Source organism: Cherax quadricarinatus, chromosome 44 (assembly GCF_038502225.1).
Source record: "Cherax quadricarinatus isolate ZL_2023a chromosome 44, ASM3850222v1, whole genome shotgun sequence".
NCBI classification, from domain to species: Eukaryota; Metazoa; Arthropoda; class Malacostraca; order Decapoda; family Parastacidae; genus Cherax; species Cherax quadricarinatus.
In genome coordinates, this window is record NC_091335.1 from 18,577,747 (window position 1) to 18,598,285 (window position 20,539).

General features: G+C 39.6%; 1 protein-coding gene across 3 annotated transcripts in view; it reads left to right on the forward strand.

The window, feature by feature from the left end:
- chb (chromosome bows) overlaps positions 1 to 20,539 on the forward strand; it is a 788,037-nt gene that overhangs the window by 173,203 nt on the left and 594,295 nt on the right. For all 3 annotated transcript variants that reach the window (XM_053789056.2, XM_053789064.2, XM_053789065.2), the window contains exons 3-5: positions 9,944 to 10,049; positions 13,682 to 13,850; positions 18,118 to 18,294. In XM_053789056.2, coding sequence (XP_053645031.1) covers positions 9,944 to 10,049; positions 13,682 to 13,850; positions 18,118 to 18,294 — 452 coding nt within the window. The remainder of the gene's footprint in view (positions 1 to 9,943; positions 10,050 to 13,681; positions 13,851 to 18,117; positions 18,295 to 20,539) is intronic.

Genomic DNA, 20,539 nt, shown 5'->3' on the forward strand with positions numbered 1-20,539 from the left:
AAGTTATTAGGCTTAATGCTGATTAACAATAACCTGCAAAACATGGGAAGACAAGCGATTGATAATTTTTTTTAGATATGTCTGCGCTCTGTATTGAAATATTGCCATGTGTCATCAGCACCATTTAAGGCGAGTAAAACTTCTCATCCAGTGTAAGTAAAGAGAATTTTCGCTGCTGGTGTCAGTTCAATCAAATATCTAAATTTCTTGAGACAGAATCTGTGTATTCGCTGGAGCTCAGGCAAGAAACAAATCTCCATATCCATTTGTAAAACACTGGAGGGAAATTTTTTTAAAATTGAGCACTGAAATAACCCCTTGTTATAACTGGAAGTACGTTAAATAGTGCCCACATGTACAAACTGAAAGTAGGAGTCGGGTAGTCAAACCTTACACTATAGCTGCCAATTTTTCTCACGGACATAAAATTGCAGACTGCTCCATCAGACGGGGCTGCATAGTCAGGACTGCTTGCCTCAAGTGTCAACAGTTTGATTGACCAGTCCGTCAAGCAGGGTTGGTCAGTCTGAGGCAGAGCCGTGGGAACTTCACTGAAACTTCCATCACAACATTGTCCAGATGGAAAAGGAAAGTTTATGACAGATGGCAGTTCATTGATGATTCTCTGAAAAAATGTAATTAGAAAAATGTCAGCATTCCAGGTCCACGATTGTATAACATTCTTCTCGTAAATATAAGAAAAAATTGTCGGAACAAAGGCAGTAATTTTTCACGAGGAAGCTGGAGACTCGAGCACTGTGTGCCCGATCAGCCAGGTTGTGATAGTTGTTGGCCATGGGCGGCAAAAGTCTGGTCGACCAGGCGGTTATCCAGAAAATTTGGACTCGTGTATGACTGCCGGGATGGAACTTTGGAAACCTGTCACAGGATGAAGAATTAAATAACATTGTAAGTAATGGCTTCCATGCCGTTCACTCTCAGAAGTCACAAGTCAGACTGTGGAATAAATTACCAACAAAATGTGCAGTAAGCTCTTGCTCTTATCGTCTCATTATAACTTATTTCTAACCCCCTTAATTTACTAGGTAAGAGCTCCTACCTCAGCTGTTTTATTTAAAGCTCAGCTACCACTCCTCGCGATGCCATCCACAACGGTCGCTAAACATAACTACCGTATGTATGGCTAGGTGAACAGAGATAACAGTTATTCTTAGTGAGCTACAAAAATCACCCAAACTCAAGCTACCCACTGGAGTGAAATTGAGAGACATGTTTCTTGCAGATATAATAGATCAGATGTAGTTGCCTAGAGATCTCCATTGAAGAGCTGAAAATTGAAAGAGTATATCGTAAAACAAACTAAACCATTAATACAGCGGAAGATTAATGTAAGGGACATAGTGAGTGTTAGAACATGATATGACGGGAAAATAAAACTTTAAAAACAAGAAATGCCAAGCCATTGTTGATATTCATTACAGCAAGGCACTTGTACCATCTTGACTGGAATGTTGTACACTAACAACCTAATTTAAGTCAGGCGAAATTACAGGCCTTGAGAATGTACAGAGAACTTCTATTGCCCAGATAAACTCGAATATCTAAATAATTTAGAGAACTTAGTCCCTCAACATGACTTAAGAAATCGTAATGACACGATTGCAAATAAACCATACCCCCGGCCGGGATTGAACCCGCGGTCATAGAGTCTCAAAACTCCAGCCCGTCGCGCTAGCCACTAGACCAGCTGGTCTAGTGGCTAGCGCGACGGGCTGGAGTTTTGAGACTCTATGACCGCGGGTTCAATCCCGGCCGGGGGTATGGTTTAGTCCCTCAAGTTACACTCCCTAGAATGCAGTCAGGAAAGATGCATCATTATCTATACCTGAGAAAAATCTAGAGAGATTGATTCTCATCATTATCACCTAGATCAGTAATATCAACAGACGGTACGAAATACCCTCAGTGAAAAAGCAGGAGAGTAACAAGCATATTAAGAGAAAATTCGATAATAATAAAGATCCCAATACATTTCAGTATCCTCTCGTATATATCCAAGCTATTTTCAGCAGGGAACATGATAAGTTTCTCAAGTTAGTTCCTGATCAGCTGAGCTGTAGTGCCTTCATTGGACTACATTCTACTAGCACCAACAGCTTGACTGATCAGGTCATCATTGAACAGACCTCGTCGGGGACCCAGCTGCAGGGGCGGTGGCCCCCGGAATCAGCAGCAGGTGTACAACAGGAGGTATGAGAGAACGTGTCAGCAATAAAAAACAAAGTCGCATCACATAACTAGGTAAGAGAGGGAGCAGATAAACTCCAGACTCTATTTGATTTAAATTTTAGATAAAATTGTGCTGAAGATAACTGCGTTAATGTGCACGATGATGAATATGAAGACGGTGATGACGATGACAAGTTAACTACGACAGTGATGACGATGATGAAAAACATAAGACCAAGAGGAAAATGGCCAGTAGTAACAGCCTGACTAATCAGGCCCTGTTCCACTACGAGGCCTGGTCATGGACCGGGCCGCGGGGGCGTTGACCCCCAAAACATCCTCCATGTATACATCCTTAGCATAGTTATTAACCCATGCCATTTGGTTTATTTCTCATTGACTGCAATAAACTCCAAGTCTTAGTTTTTATGTCATTTATATTGGTGGTCAAGAGCAATATAGGTAAGAGGCGCTGGTGCTTCCCTGAGTTTGTGGCTGCGAGAGCAGCACGTGGGCGACGCCCCCATGAGAACTCCGCCTCCCACTACATGAATAATTGATAGGTTGGGAGCAGGCAAAGTGGTTCCCTCCCCCCCCCCCCCCCCCCACGCTGCTGCTCGCCTCGGGTGGAAGAGATTGTGACGAGTGTGTGATGTTCTCGTCTTGTTGTGCCTGCAGGCATCAAGGCGCTCGGCTCTTAACTGTCCCTGTATTACAGAATGGATATAAATTAGCTGGAAAACGTATCAGAAAGTTTTCCTAAAAGGATAGACTGGGAGCCCTGAATTAGCACACTCTAGAAAAGCGTAGAATTAGGGAATATGATATGATTGAGGTGTATAAGTGAAAAACAGGAATAAATTGGATGTAAAAAAAACGTGCTAAACGTGTCTAACGAAGACAAAACTCGCAACAGTGGTTTCATGTTGGAAAATTTTAGATTTAGAAAGGATACAAGAAAGCAGTGGTTTGGTAAGAGAGTTGTAGATGAGTGGAACAAACTCCCGAGCAGCGTCATTGAAGGTAAAACGTTATGTAGCTTTAAAAATAAGTTCGGCAAATACATGAGTGGGTGTTGGTGGGTGAGAGTTGGACCTGACTGGCTTGGACCAGTAGGTGACGTGGATTTGTTTAGCATGGGCCAGTAGGCCTGATGCAGTGCTCCTTCTTTCTTATGTTCTTATGTATTTGCCTAAACATTTTCGTCTAGAGGTGGGAATTCAGCTGAACAGTGTTCTTAGTTTTGCTGAAGTACCGAGAAGAGGAGGAGGAGGAAAAAAAAGTAAAGATAACAGTTGTAAAATGGCCTGTTATCTTTACTATGAGGGATGATCATACACACACAGACAGGAAAATACTAAGGAAGCAAGAACAGAAAGTGGGAAACAAAGAGAAAGGAAGAACTGGACAGGAGTGGGGCGGAGAGCGAAGGAGTGTGCAATAGAGAAGCCTAATGAATAAGCTGGTTGGCTAACTTGACCTGACCTGGTGTGGGCTGCCTTCATGGCCTCACCTACCTACATGACGTACCACTCCTTTCCCCTAGTGCTTGCCTTTCCTGACGTACCTCCCTCAGCCCCCAAATGCTTGCCTTTCCTGACGTACCTCCCTCAGCCCCCAAATGCTTGCCTTTCCTGACATACCTCCCTCAGCCCCCAAATGCTTGCCTTTCCTGACGTACCTCCCACAGGCCCCAACTGCTTGCCTTTCCTGACGTACCTCCCTCAGCCCCCCAGTGCTTGCCTTGTCTGACGTACCTCCCTCAGCCCCCCAGTGCTTGCCTTGTCTGACGTACTCCCCCAGCCCCCCAGTGCCTCCCTCAACCCCCCCAGTGCTTGCCTTAACTGACGTACCTCCCCCAACAATCCCCCAGTGCTTGCCTTGCCTGACGTACCTCCCCAACTCCCCAGTGTTTGTGTTGCCTGACGTACCTCCCCCAACCCCCCCAGTGCTTGCATTGCCTAACGTACCTCCCTCAACCCCCGTCCTGTTCTTGCCTTGCCTGACGTACCTCCCCCCCCACCCGTGCTTGCCTGACGTACCTTCCCCAACCCCCCGTGCTTGCCTTGCCTGATGTACCTTCCCCAACCCCCCGTGCTTGCCTTGCCTGATGTACCTCCCCCAACCCCCCAGTGCTTGTGTTGCCTGACGTACCTCCCTCAATGCCCCCCAGTTCTTGCCTTGCCTGACGTACCTCCCCCAACTTCCCGTGCTTGCCTTGCCTGACGTACCTTCTCCCCAATGCTTACCTTGCCTGACGTACCTCCTCCCCAATGCTTACCTTGCCTGACGTACCTCCTCCCCAATGCTTACCTTGCCTGACGTACCTCCTCCCCAATGCTTGCTTTGCCTTGCCTTGCTTTGTCTTCCTTTGACTCACGAAATCGTAATGACACGATTGCAAACAAACCATACCATGGGCAGGATTTGAACCCGTGGTCAGAGAGTCTCAAAACTCCAGACCGACGGTCTGGAGTTTTGAGACACACTGACCGCGGGTTCAAATCCTGCCCATGGTATGGTTTGTCTTCCTTTTTTTGGCCTGACCCGACCCACCTGCCTGGTCTGCCTGTCTTATCTCGCCTTGACCTTGGACTTGGACTTGTCAGTACTTTGGCTTCTTTCATTTTAGTATTTTAAAGACTTATATTTTGTCCGACAATTGTGTATTTAAATTTAAAACCTGGCTTGTATTGTCGTGATTTGTATAGTATAGTTCTTTTTTTTTTAATCTACTTGCCTCTTTACCTATTAATGGTTACAGGGGTGAGCACTTATGCAGCAATCTCTGACCAGACTTAATAGTTGTTGGCCTAATCAGTCATGCTCTTAGTGAGAGCAACAGGCAGTACAACATAGGCCTAATTCTGAAAACTTACCAAGTTCATTTTGAAGACAGCTAAGGGACTGTTGGTAATCTCCCTTATATGTGATGGGAGGATGTTTAAAATTATTGATCATGTGTACTTGTTGCATCCATGCTTTTCATTGCAGGTGTTTGGTACAGTCTGCAGAAGATTTTGCCCTCATAGGGGGTAATTTCAGTGTACATATTTGGAGCCTGTCTCTTCATTATTTTCCAGGTGTAAATTATCATATACTGTATCATTATTACCTGAATTTTGAAGGATTTTTAAAAATTCCAAATAATTTAGGCATTTGAATTCATCAGGGCAGTGAAAGTACTTTCTTCAGAGCTGCAATTTTTGCTTGCCTTAAATGGAGCTGTTAGCATGCAGTAATATTCCATTCTAGAGAGTATAAGTGCCTTAAAGAATACAGCATTATCATTGGATATAAGGGTCTAGTTGTCCATCTTATCATATCCTTGGGGTTGCGGTAACTCAGAGATCCTTGAATAAAAGATCCTTTGATAATTTTATTCCATTTATGTGGGTTGTTTGATTGCATAATGAACTCTCGTCCAGGTTGTTTCTCTGAAATTGTTTCTTGAGTAGTAGTTCAAATTGTCCTTTGTGAACATTGTATTATTTCCAGAGGCTTAGAAGTTTGCTGTGTCCTTAATGGCTGCAACTGTTATAGCACTACGATTTTTATCTTCGTCTCTGACAGATATGAGAATGAAAGATTTGGTAAGTACTGTACTGTACCTTGTGGACCAGAGTTTTTTTTTTATTTTGACCTCTGATTTTACTTCCTGATTATTACTCTTTAGGTGTGGTTTGTTAAATATCAAGGCTCTGTCTTATCAGAACATGTAGAGATGCATTGTATGGTGTTGCAAGCAGAATACTGTTTCCAACACAAATGATTTGCAGCCATTTTTAAACTTTGGATATCGCTAACAAAATTAAAAGGGCTCAGCATCTACATTTAAAAAAAAAAATTCATCTGAAACAGTATGGAATCTTTTTCTGAAGGTAATTACCAAAGGTATGAAATTTTTTTGTTAAACTTACAGAATTATGCAGCCTCAGAGTTAGCAGTATGTGTGCGGTTTACAGATTGGCTATTTTGCCCATTTTGAGTCTTACTTTAAGGTAATTTCAATGCTCAATTTGACCAAATTCTTAGCTATTTTACTAGTATGCCTTCCGTTCTATCGATTGAATACAAGAGGCCTCCCAATCACATACAAAACTACCCTATACAGTGCACAAAATTCAGTACAGTGGTACCCCGAGTTTTGGCCGTAATTCGTTCCAGAAGGCTGTTCGAGTGCTGCTACCGAACAAATTTGTTCCCATAAGGAATAATGTATATTAAATTAGTCCATTTCAGACCCCCAAAAAGCACTTACAATAATACACTTACATTGTTCGAGTTGGGAGCTGTACGAAACTCTGGGTACCACTGTATACACTTGCCTTTCATTCTGAATTCATCATTATACAAGAGGCTGAAGATTTACCTTATTTCTCGGATAATAAAATATAACTAGAAATGATAGTTCAGGGTTTATGACATCCCAGTAACTGAATCAGAGAGGTGTATTTCTGCTATTTTGAGGCCGATTTAAAGCTACTTACAATCCTGGAACTAACCAGATTACATATTTTAGCATTATCTTAAATTCTATCAAATGAAACGGCCAATAAAACACCGAGAAAACACCTCAGAGTTGCTATTTTAACCCTTTGACTGTCGCGGCCGTATATATACGTTTTACGAGGTGCCGTGTTTGACGTATATATACTCATAAATTCTAGCGGCTTCAAATCAAGCAGGAGAAAGCTGGTAGGCCCACATGTGAGAGAATGGGTCTGTGTGGTCAGTGTGCACCATATAAAAAAAATCCTGGAGCACGCAGTGCATAATAAGAAAAAAAAAACTCCGACCGTTTTTTTTAATTAAAATGCCGACTTTGTGGTCTATTTTCGTATAGTATTTATGGTTGTATTCTCGTTTTCTTGGTCTCATTTGATAGAATGGAAAACATATTACAGAAATAGAGGTGTTTTTGATTGATTTTACTATAAAAAGAACCTAGAAATGGAGCTCAAAGTAGGGGAAATGTTTGATTTTTGCCAATGTTCAAAAGTAAACAAATGATGCCATTGTCCAATAAATGTCCAACTAGCCATTCTAATATGCAGTCATGAATGGGTTGATGTTATTTATACAGTTATTACAGCATTGCAGTAGTCTGCATAATAGTAAGTCTAATATTTTTTGTTTGAATAAAAATTCAAAATAGAAAGCAAGAGTAATATCAGAGGGGCCTGGAGATGTGACTGATGAACAAAGAAAACGTTATTTTAGAGCCTGGAATGTCTGCATTGTTCATTCTGGACCTTATTTTGAAAGTGTCATATTTTTTAGTTTTCGTGAAATTGGCCAAATTGCAAATTTCTGACCACATTATTAGGTAGTTGAAATCAGTAAATGGGCAGTTTCTTGTACTCAATCGATAGAAAAAATGAAGTTCTAAAGAAATAGCTATGAGTTTGGGCGACTGGAACAATGGAATTAGCCGAAAATAGGGCTCAAAGTGGGCGAAATCGCCGATTTGTAAACAGCGCCGAGGTCGCTAACTTCGCGAGAGCATAATTCCGTCAGTTTCCCATCAAATTTCGTTTTTTTTGGTGTCATTACAATCGGGAAAAGATTCTCTATCATTTCATAAGAAAAAATAATTTTTTTTTTTTTTTTAAATTTTGCGACACCAGGAGACACCTCAGGATTGGGGGTTGCGACAGTCAAAGGGTTAAACCAAACACAAGGTCAGGGTTTAGCTTTTCACCTCATGCACTGCACAAGATGGAATTTTTTTTAATAATGTGCACACTCACCACATAGCCTCATTCTCTCATATTTGGACACAAATTTACCGCTATCAGTTTATCTGAGCAAGCTGAGCTCAAGGTGTTGATCTGTGTGAGGGACCCTTGCGTCAGTAATGTGGATCTATGTGACTGATAGTGAAAGGGTTAAAAGCACTGAATTTTGCAGTCTCCTAACAACCATAGAGTGAAAGGGGGAATTTATTAAAGCACAGAAAATCATTGATTATCTGGTGATCAATTATTATTGGGCATCAAACATTAGTTGAAGATCTTGCTCTATTCAGCAAAATGTTATAAAAGTAGTGATTGCCAGAAAACTGCTGCCTCATTCTGGTGGTGTGTAAGTGGTTGAGCAAAGAAGCAAATGTTCTAATGTATTAGTAACTATCTAGAACAGCAAAAATTAAAAGTTTTCCTTTTGTGAGTGTAGTACTGTATTGTGTGTCAGAAATAAGACCCTAAAATGATGAATTAAATTGACAATTATCCATTATTTACTTCTTCATGTGTTACATAAGTTGAGCTTGCTGCTGATAATCTCCACATCATTTATTATACTCACAGTATTCAGTCTCATGAAAATGAATTTTAGCAATAATTGAAGAAATGTACCTAGTTCCCTTGTATGAGCTTTGTTTACAGTAAAATTGTCATTTTATCGTGTTTAGTTATTAAATGAATTAATTTTGTTGTAAATGTTTTTTTTTGGATTGTGTGGTATGTTCGTTTTTTTTTTTTTTTTTTTTTTTTTTTTTTTTTTTTTTTTTTTTTTTTTTTTTTTTTTTTTTTTTTAAGTTATTTATTTTTTTTTTTTTTTACCCGAAAGACCATTGTTTTGTTTTTGTGATGATTTCAAAGCACTAGGATTATTCTCTCCGGAATGGAAAAGACAGACACCTGATAATATACACATGGTAGATACTTGAGGGCCTGGTTCCTAACTTGCACAATGCTATAACAGATTAACAGAGTCAAAGATTTGGAAGGAGGAAGTGAGGGATCAACAGTGAAAGGCTTGGGGCACATGGGTATAATTAGAGAACATTACACCAACTTCCATGGTCCAAGACTATTTCAACAAATTACCAGTAGATATCAGAAATACTTCCAGAACAATGATAAAATTTTTCAAAAAGCCTGGTTGCAATGATTGTGGGCTTGTGTGCAGTTAGCAGATTGACTGATGATTAGACGAGCCTGACCAATGGCAGGGCTCTGAGAATAGTGAAACTCGAAACTTTTCAAAGGTATATCAAAGGTAAGGTACCAGGAGGGTGGGGGGGGGCTCATCAGGAAAGCCTGGCCTCTGGCTGAGCTGCAGGGGTAGAAGAGCTCTCAAAATTGGTCAGGGTGTCACAAGTTAAATTTTTTTTTTCCTTGTTGCAATAACCATAAATTGAAAACTAACCAAAGGATTTTATTCAAAATGTGCTTATTGGATTTCCCATGTTCTAATGTTTTTACTCCAATTATTCTTTTGAAAATTAGTTTGCATTTAAAACAGTTTTTAAAAAGAGATGTCCAATATACTGGAAAGGAATGTGTAAAGAGTGTGACCATAAAATAATGACACACTGTCTGCTATTTTTTGAAAATCCAGCACACCCATTTTTCCATCGGCACCAGATAATCTATGATTAACTGTTTTAAAAATTTCTAACATAGAACCTGTAACAGTGTATTTGAAATATGAAGCTAAATTTGGATTCAGAATATAGGAGTTATAGGAAAGTAATGCTTCAGCAAATACATTGGATTTTTACAAACTGCCAAACAATAATGTTAGTGCAAATAGTGATTTTTGAATGGGTTAGATACATATGTGGGATTGGTTATGTGTGAGTACTGCAGTATTTGCCTGGCAGTGGTCATTAGATCTACTTCAATGCTCCTCTGCTTACAATTTACTGTAAGCTGTAGCACCATTGCTTTTAACAGCTCTTGTGTTTACTATATTAAACATTTATTGATTGGGTTACTATATTAATTGTAACATTAATTTTCAGGTGACACTGAATGGGCTGGAGGTTATGACATTCCTGGTGGAACGAATGAAAGAGGACTTCCGGCCCTATCTCTCGTCAGTGATCCCTGCTGTCACCGACAGGTTAGGTAAGTGTTAATTGTCTTGCAGCTTCTCCTTATATTGTACTACCACCATATAACAATGCGCTTTTTCTGTACAGTAACTTTCATAAAGAACGTTATCCATGGATGCAAAGAGGGGATTGTGTGAGTGAATAGTGGTACCAATGCTCTTTCATGGGTGTGAAGCATGGATTGTGAATGTTGCAGTGAGGAGGAGGCTGGAGGCAGTGGGGATGTCATGTCTGAGGGCAATGTGTTGTGTGAATATTATGCAGAGAATTCGTAGCTTGGAGATCAGAAGGAAGTGCAGGGTTACTAAGAGTATTATTTGGAGGGCTGATCCTAGGAAACGTTAAAGGGAGGGGGAAGGGAGAGGTTTTGTAGGCGAGAGGCCTAGGCATCCAGCAAGTGTGTGAGAGCATATGAGACAGGAGTGAGTGGAGGCAAATGGTTTTTATGGCTCAACATGTTAAAGTGTGAGCAAGGTAACATTTTTTGAAGGGATTCAGGGAAACCAGTTAGCCAGACTTGAATCCTGAAGGTGGGAAGAGTACGGTGCCTGCAATCTGAAGGAAGGGTGGGGATATTTGGAGTTTAGAACTGTATTATTAGCACCCCTCTGGCAAGCTAGTGATGGAGTGAGTGATGGTGAAAGTGTTTCTTCTTTTTTGGGTCACCCTACTGCGGTGGGAGATGGCAGATTTGTTAAAAAAAAAAAAATCATAAAAACTAAATACTGAACCATGGATAAAGACATTATATAGAGTTCGGGACATTTATTAAGGAAATGTTTTACCACAACTGGCTTCTTCAGGCCAGATCCTTTAATATCTCTCTTGAAATGTACGTAAGCGTCTAATCCACAGCTTGTCCGTATCACCATGCCATTTACATACCATGTAGATAAGAATAGATACATTCACCATTGGGAAAAATACTTACAGTGGACCCCTGGTATTCGATATTAATCCGTTCCTGAGAGCTCATCGAATACCGAAAATATCGAAAAGCGAATCAATTTTCCTCATAAGAAATAATGGAAATCAAATTAATCCATGCAAGACACCCCAAAGTATGAAAAAAAATACTTTTACTACATGAAATATTAAGTTTAATGCAATAGAATAATTACAAGAACAACAATAACAATAGAATAATTGACACTTACCTTTAATGAAGATCTGGTGATGATTGATGGGATGGGAGGAGGGGAGAGGTATTAGTGTTTAGAAGGGGAATCCCCTTCCATTAGGACTTGAGGTAGCAAGTCCTTTTCCGGGGTTACTTCCCTTCTTCTTTTAATGCCACTAGGACCAGCTTGAAAGTCACTGGACTTCTGTTGCACAACATATATGTCCATAGTGGCCTGTACCTCCCGTTCCTTTATGACATTCCTAAAGTGTTTCACAGCATTGTCAGTGTAATAGTCACCAGCACGGCTTGCAATAGCTGTGTTAGGGTGATTGTCATCAAAAAAGGTTTGCACTTTAAGCCACATTGCACACATTTCCTTAATCTTTGAAGTAGGCAACTTCTTCAATTTCTCTATCCCCTCCTCCGAAGCAGTTTCCTCAGGTGTGGCCTCTTGCTGTTGAAGATGATCTAGCAGCTCATCAGTGGTTAGTTCTTCATTGTCCTCCTCCACCAACTCTTCCACATCCTCCCCACTAACCTCCAACCCCAAGGACTTCCCCAATGCCACAATGGATTCCTCAACTGGTATAGGCTTCTCAGGGTTAGCCTCAAATCCTTCAAAATCCCTTTTGTCTACACATTCTGGCCACAGTTTTTTCCAAGCAGAGTTCAAGGTCCTCTTAGTCACTCCCTCCCAAGCCATACCTATAAGGTTTATACAATTGAGGATATTAAAGTGATCCTTCCAAAGCTCTTTTAGAGTCAGTTGAGTTTCTGTGGTCACTACAAAGCACTTTTGAAACATAGCTTTTGTGTACAGTTCCTTGAAGTTGGAAATGACCTGCTGGTCCATGGGCTGCAGGAGAGGAGTGGTATTAGGAGGCAAAAACTTGACCTTAATGAAGCTCATGTCCCCAGAAAGTCGCTCTGCCAAGTCTGTAGGATGACCAGGGGCATTGTCTAATACTAGGAGGCACTTAAGGTCTAATTTCTTTTCAATTAGGTAATTTTTCACAGTGGGGGCAAATGCATGGTGTAACCAGTCATAGAAAAAGTCCCTAGTGTCCCATGCCTTACTGTTTGCCCTCCACAGCACACACAAATTAGCCTTGAGGACATTGTTTTTCCTGAACACTCTGGGAGTTTCAGAGTGATACACCAATAAAGGCTTCACTTTGCAATCACCACTACCATTGGCACACATCAACAGAGTAAGCCTGTCTTTCAAAGGCTTATGTCCTGGGAGTGCCTTTTCCTCCTGAGTAATGTAGGTCATGCTTGGCATTTTCTTCCAAAACAGGCCTGTTTCGTCGCAATTAAACACTTGTTCAGGTTTCAAGTCTTCACTGTCTATGTAATCCTTGAATTCCTTCACAAATTTTTCAGTTGCTTTTTGGTCCGAACTGGCAGCCTCACCATGCCTAATCACACTATGTATGCCACTACGATTCTTAAATCTTTCAAACCAACCTTTGCTGGCCTTAAATTCACTCACATCAGCACTAGTTGCAGGCAATTTCTTTACCAAATCGTCATACAACTGCCTAGCCTTTTCACAAATGATCGCTTGAGAGATGCTATCTCCTGCTATCTGTTTTTCATTTATCCACACCAATAACAGTCTCTCAACATTTTCTAACACTTGCGGTCGCTGTTTCGTAATCACAGTTGCACCTTTTGCAAGAACAGCTTCCTTGATTGCCGTTTTCCTGGTCACTACAGTAGAGATGGTCGATTGGGGTTTATTATACAACCTGACCAGCTCCGACACACGCACTCCACTTTCGTACTTTGCAATTATCTCTCTCTTCATTTCAATAGTCATTAGCACCTTTTTTCTCGAAGGGTTGGCACTAGAAGCTTTCTTGGGGCCCATGGTGACTTATTTTGCAGAAAAAAGCACCAAAAACAGTGATAATGTGGAATGTACCGAATGTATCCTTAGATGCGCGCACACTGGCTGGCTTGTAAACACTGGCACACACGGGGCAGTTCAGGCCACACGTGGACACGTCTCGTACGAATTGCATCGAATACTGGGTTTTCGATCGGATACCGAGGCAAAATTTTTGCGATATAATACATCGAATACCAGATTTATCGAATACTGGGGGGTCCACTGTACTTAGTAATATTTATCTTTAATCCCCAAATTAGCAGACAACTCTTAAGGTTGCAGCATATCTTCTGTACAGTAGCTATACAAGGTGGGCCAAAAGTAGGCTTACAGTTGTTTCACCATTTGTTTATGTTTTCAGTTTAATTATTCCAAACCAGTATTTCAGTACTAAAGCAGTATTGGAGGTGTAAACCTGCTTTTGACCCACTATGTATATTATATAAAATATAATAAAGTAGTATATAAAATATAAAATATAATAAAGTAAAAAAATGTCAACCAGAACAAGATAACTGAAACTTTTTTAAAAATTATCTAACAACTGTTCCATGTAATATGATGCAATATGCAGTTGGAAAACAACATAAAATGAATTTTATGTCGAATGATAATTTAATTTCAGGTGACAGTAAAGATGCAGTTAGAGAAAAGGCTCAACTATTACTCTCCACTTTGATGGACCATGTGTTGTCTCCAAATAGTATGTTTGATAGGCTTATGCCTGCCTTTTCACATAAGAATGGCAAAGTAAGAGAGGAAGTTATGACTTGTCTTCAGAATACTCTGACCAAGTAAGTAATATAAGTTTTAAGGTTTACATTGTAAATTAGTCACCTTTGGTTGTACTTTTTGTTGCTTTATCTTATGTCATTTAGTCTGAATGCTTGTGATTAACACAAATTATATAGCCTAAAAGTTTGTTGAAGTACTGTATTGACCTGAATTTGTTTTGATAAAATTTAGGATGTGGCGCCCAAAAAATGAAGAAAGTGTAATTGACCTAGCAACAAATTAATTTCTTCTGTAAGCCTATAATTTAAAAATAGAATAGGGAAAAGCTGTTAGCTATAGGTGATTGTGGTTTCTTTTTTAAAATTTGGATAGAAATACTTTTGTGATTTTGATATCAAACATGGTTACATTTTATAAAAAAAATTTGTCAATTCCAACCATTTTTAACACGTGTCTATTGAAAATTTGTGAAAATTGTGGGGTGGAATTTCATATAAAATACATTTAACACATGTAATGTAATTACTTCCATCAAAATATATCTCATGGCTTATATTTTTCAACTAATGTTACCAGCTGCATAGTGAAATGGGTGGCTTCATTATCCTCGTGTGCAGTATGTACTTGGGAAAGTCATAATGAATGATAGGTTGCCAGTCTTCCTATTGTAACCAACATGGCTCAGTAGATAGCATGCTGTATATATGCACATGTAGCCACTCGTTCAAGCCCCTGCTAATTTATCTTTCTTATTTAGTTACAGTTGTTCACTCTGACATTTCCCAGTATGTACTTTTTTTTATTTTAACAAGTCGGCCATTTCCTCCCACCGAGGCAGGGCGACCAAAAAGAAAAAATCCCCAAAAAGAAAGTACTTTCATCATGATTCAACACTTTCACTTTGCTCATACATAATCGCTGTCTTTGCAGAGGCACTCAGATATGACAGTTTAGAAGTCCCTCCAAACTGTCAATATCCCAAACCCATAAATAACAAAAAAAGGCACAATACCGTGACTGGAACGATACACAAATACCCTCTCCCTCCAACATTTTCGGGGCCGACTTCTACCCGCCTTCTGTCCCCTACAGATTTATATGCTCTTGAAGTCATTCTACTTTGTTACATTCTCTAAATGATCAAACCACCTCAGCAGCCCCTCTTCAGCCCTCTGACTAATACTTTTAGTAACTCCACACTACCCCCTAATTTCTACACTATGAATTTTCTGCATAATATTTGCCTTACATATTGCCCTTAGACACAACATGACTGCCTCGAGCCACCTCCTCGCTGTAGCATTTACAACCCATGCTTCATACCCGTAGAGTGTTGGCACCACTGTACTCTTGTACATTACCTTCTTTTCCTCCATGGATAACATTCTTTGTCTCCACAGATACCTCAATGCAACACTCACTTTTTTTCCTTCATCAATTCTATCGTTAACCTCATCCTTCATAAACCCATCCGCTGACAAGGCAACTCCCAAATACAGGGGACCCCCGCCTTACGAACGCATTGCATTACGTTAAATCTGCCATACGAAACATTTGAACACAAAAAATTTGCCTCGCCTCACGATAAACTCGCCTTACGTGATTCGTCCGGGGTGTGTCCCACGTGTGGCCTCAGCGCCAGTGTTTACAAGCCAGCCAGTGTGATCGCATTTACTCATATATTCGGTACATTTCACATTATCCCAGTGTTTTTAGTGCTTGTAACTGCAAAATAAGTCACCATGGACCCCAAGAAAGCTTCTAGTGCCATCCCTGTGGTAAAAAGGGTGAGAATTAGTATGGAATTAAAAAAAGTGATAAAGGAAATGTGTGCAAAGTGGGTTGAACTGCAAACCTTTACGGATGAAAATCACCCTGACACAGCTACTGCAAGCCGTGTTGGCAACCTGAACAATGACAATGTCATGGCCCATTTTTAGAAAAGTCTTAAAGGAACGGGAGGTACAGAGCTCTATGGACAGATTTGTTGTGCAACAGAGATCCAGTGACTCTCAAGCTGCTCCTAGTGGCATTAACCCTTTCAGGGTCCAAGGCCCAAATCTGGAGTCACGCACCAGTGTCCAAGAATTTTCAAAAAAAAAAAATTTGTTATTTTTTCTTATGAAATCGTAGAGAATCTTTTTGTGAAGGTAATAAAACAAAAAGTACGAAATTTGGTGGAAAATTGATGAAATTATGCTCTCGCGAATTTTGATGTGTCAGCGATATTTACGAATCGGCGATTTTGCCGACTTTGACTCCCATTTTAGGCCAATTACATTATTCCAATCAACCAAATTCTTAGCTATTTCACTAGTATTACTTCTATTCTATCGATTGAGCACAAGAAATCGCCAAGTCAACTGTTTCAACTACAAAATAAAGTGATCGGAAATTGTTAATTTGGCCAATTTAACACAAAGTTCAAAATATTCCAATTTCAAAATAGGGTCCAGAATGAACAATGTAGGCATTCCTTGCACTAAACTAACATTTCCTCTGTTCATTAGTTATGTTTTGAGGCTTTACAAATAAATTCCATTTTGATTTTTTATTCACATAATGAATTTTTATTCACACCAAAAAAATAGAAGATTTATTGTTATGCAATAATGTAATAATTGTATAAATATCATCACCATATTTGTGAATGTATATTAGACCCACCAGCTGATGTGTATTAGACGTGTGAGGTCGTTTGTTTACTCTTGAATATCGGCAAAAATTTAACATTTCCGCTACTTTGAGCTCAGTTTCAAGCCATTTCCAATGCTAAAACCAATCAAAATCATCTCTATTTCTGTAATATGTCTTCCATTCTATCAAATGAGACCAAGAAATCGCAAATACAACTATAAAAAACATACGAAAAAACACTGCAAAGTTGCTGTTTTAATCGAAAAATCATGATTTCATTTTTTTTCTCTCATTATACACAGTGTGCTGCAGGATCTGTTTTATGTGGTGCACACATACCACATAGATGTATTCTCTCATATCTAGGCCCAAATGTACCACTCACAGTTTATCAGAGTGAGCTGAGCTCATGGCGTAGATCTACGGTTTGGACCCTGAACGTAAAGCCGTAGATCTACGGGACGGACCCTGAAAGGGTTAAAAGAAGAAAGGAAGTAACCCCGGGAAAGGACTTGCTACCTCAAGTCCTAATGGAAGGGGATTCCCCTTCTAAACAATAACTTCCACACACTCCCCTCCTCCCATCCCATCAATCATCACCAGATCTTCAATAAAGGTAAGTGTCATGTATTCTATTCTTAGTAGAGTAGTAATTGTGCATGTCTTCAGTTTGTGTGTATTAAAATTAATATTTCATGTGGTAAATTTTTTTTTTTCATACTTTGGGGTGTCAGGAACGGATTAATTTGATTTCCATTATTTTTTAAGGGGAAAATTAATTTGGCTAACTGTAATTTCGGCTTGTGATGAGCTCTCAGGAACGGATTAATATCGTAAGGCTGGGGGTCCACTGTATCTGAGAACGTTCACTTCTTCCATACTCCCTCCCTCCAATGTAATATCCAATTTTCCTTTATCTAAATCGTTTGATACCCTCAACACCTTACTCTTATCTATGTTCACTTTCAACTTTCTACCTTTACACCCCGTCCCAAACTTGTCCACTAATCTTGGCAACTTTTCTTTAGAATCCCCCAAAAGCACAGTATCATCAGCAAAAAGTAACTGTGTCAACTCTCATTTTGTATTTGAGATCCCATAATTTAATCCAACCCTTCTCCCCAACACCCTAGCATTTACTTCTTTTACAACCCCCATCTATGTCACCCCTATGGTGACATGCTGTGTATGATTTTGCAAAACAAAAATAAAATTAAGCTCAAACTTTTCTGCAGTAACAGTATTATTTTTGACCTAGATCATATAGCCTATTTTCATAATGATTTATAATGTGCAAATTAGAAATAGATGCTTACTACCAGGAAAAATTCTTCCTTTGATATTATTTATTAAAAAAACCCAATTTTTATTAGTGCTGGATATGAAATACCCAACATTAACAAAAATTTCTGAGATATTTGTTTAATTTATTTAACAGTAAATTGTTAGAAGTTTATTTTTCATTTTTCATTTTGTTGTTTATTAAAGAATACTGTAGTTTTTATTTTTTTGGATACTGCTATTATTAAATATTTTCAATATCTGAATACTTTATGCTCTAAATCCTCACCTTTACTACTATTTCATTTCAACAGAAATTTTTCTTTTCATTGATTATTAATTGTTCATAATTTTTGCACTTGTGGAAAAAGTAATCTTTGTATTAAAATTAATTCTTTAACCTTTCAGTCATGGTGCATCCTCAGTGACAGTTTCGCGCCTCATCCCACATATTGTTAAGCTTCTGTCTGATCCAACTGCGATGGTGAGAGATTGCGCCTTCAACACTCTGGTAGAGTGTTATAAACATTATGGTGAAAGACTCAGAGCAGATTTGACAAAGAAACACAATATTCCACCTGCAAAGTAAGTTTAATAATGATCACAACCCTAAGACTCAGCTGAAATATTTAATTGACTAGAAGTTTGAGGTAGTGAACTGATTTATCTTTAAATTGTTTTGCCTTTTATCCGGGTAAATAACTACATTCCAAACCCTAAATGCAGACCTGTATAGTTTGGATGTTACATTCATTCTTTGACATTTACATGTTATTTATTATTATTATCACACTGGCTGATTCCCACCAAGGCAGGGTGGCCCAAAAAAGAAAAACTTTCACCATCATTCACTCCATCACTGTCTTGCCAGAAGGGTGCTTTACACTACAGTTTTTAAACTGCAACATTAACACCCCTCCTTCAGAGTACAGGCACTGTACTTCCCTTCTCCAGGACTCAAGTCTGGCCTGCCGGTTTCCCTGAACCCCTTCATAAATGTTACTTTGCTCACACTCCAACAGCACGTCAAGTATTAAAAACCATTTGTCTCCATTCACTCATATCAAACACGCTCACGCATGCCTGCTGGAAGTCCAAGCCCCTCGCACGCAAAACCTCCTTTACCCCCTCCCTCCAACGTTTCCTAGGCCGACCCCTACCCCGCCTTCCTTCCACTACAGGCTGATACACTCTTGAAGTCATTCTGTTTCGCTCCATTCTCTCTACATGTCTGAACCACCTCAACAACCCTTCCTCAGCCCTCTGGACAAAAGTTTTGGTTATCCCGCACCTCCTCCTAACTTCCAAACTACGAATTCTCTGCATTATATTCACACCATACATTACCCTCAGACATGACATCTCCACTGCCTCCAGCCTTCTCCTCGCTGCAACATTCATCCCCCATGCTTCACACCCATATAAGAGCGTTGGTAAAACTATACTCTCATACATTCCCCTCTTTGCCTCCAAGGACAAAGTTCTTTGTCTCCACAGATTCCTAAGTGCACCACTCACCCTTTTCCCCTCATCAATTCTATGATTCACCTCATCTTTCATAGACCCATCCACTGACATGTCCACTCCCAAATATCTGAATACATTCACCTCCTCCATACTCTCTCCCTCCAATCTGATATCCAATCTTTCATCACCTAATCTTTTTGTTATCCTCATAACCTTACTCTTTCCTGTATTCACTTTTAATTTTCTTCTTTTGCACACCCTACCAAATTCATCCACCAATCTCTGCAACTTCTCTTCAGAATCTCCCAAGAGCACAGTGTCATCAGCAAAGAGCAACTGTGACAACTCCCACTTTAAGTGTGATTCTGTATCTTTTAACCCCATACCTCTTGCCAAGACCCTCGCATTTACTTCTCTTACAACCCCATCTATAAATATATTAAACAACCACGGTGAGATCACACATCCTTGTCTAAGGCCTACTTTTACTGGGAAATAATTTCCCTCTTTCCTACATACTCTAACTTGAGCCTCACTATCCTCGTAAAAACTCTTCACTGCTTTCAGTAACCTACCTCCTACACCATACACCTGCAACATCTGCCACATTGCCCCCCTATCCACACTGTCATACGCCTTTTCCAAATCCATAAATGCCACAAAGACCTCTTTAGCCTTATCTAAATACTGTTCACTTATATGTTTCACTGTAAACACCTGGTCCACACACCCCCTACCTTTCCTAAAGCCTCCTTGTTCATCTGCTTTCCTATTCTCCGTCTTACTCTTAATTCTTTCAATAATAACTCTACCATACACTTTACCAGGTATACTCAACAGACTTATCCCCCTATAATTTTTGCACTCTCTTTTATCCCCTTTGCCTTTATACAAAGGAACTATGCATGCTCTCTGCCAATCCCTAGGTACCTTACCCTCTTCCATACATTTATTAAATAATTGCACCAACCACTCCAAAACTATATCCCCACCTGCTTTTAACATTTCTATCTTTATCCCATCAATCCCGGCTGCTTTACCCCCTTTCATTTTACGTACTGTCTCACGAACTTCCCCACACTCACAACTGGCTCTTCCTCACTCCTACAAGGTGTTATTCCTCCTTGCCCTATACACAGCTTCCCTATCTTCATCAACATATAACAATTCCTCAAAATATTCCCTCCATCTTCCCAATACCTCATATATACATTTACATGTATAAAGTTTTATTTCAGACCCAACAATTCATTTTGTTTTGCTTGCATCAAGATACACTGTTAACACTTTTGCCCCAGTTCTAAATTTATTGAAGGCAATTCATCAAATTTTATGTCGGTCTTCTAATTTTAACCTTCATCTT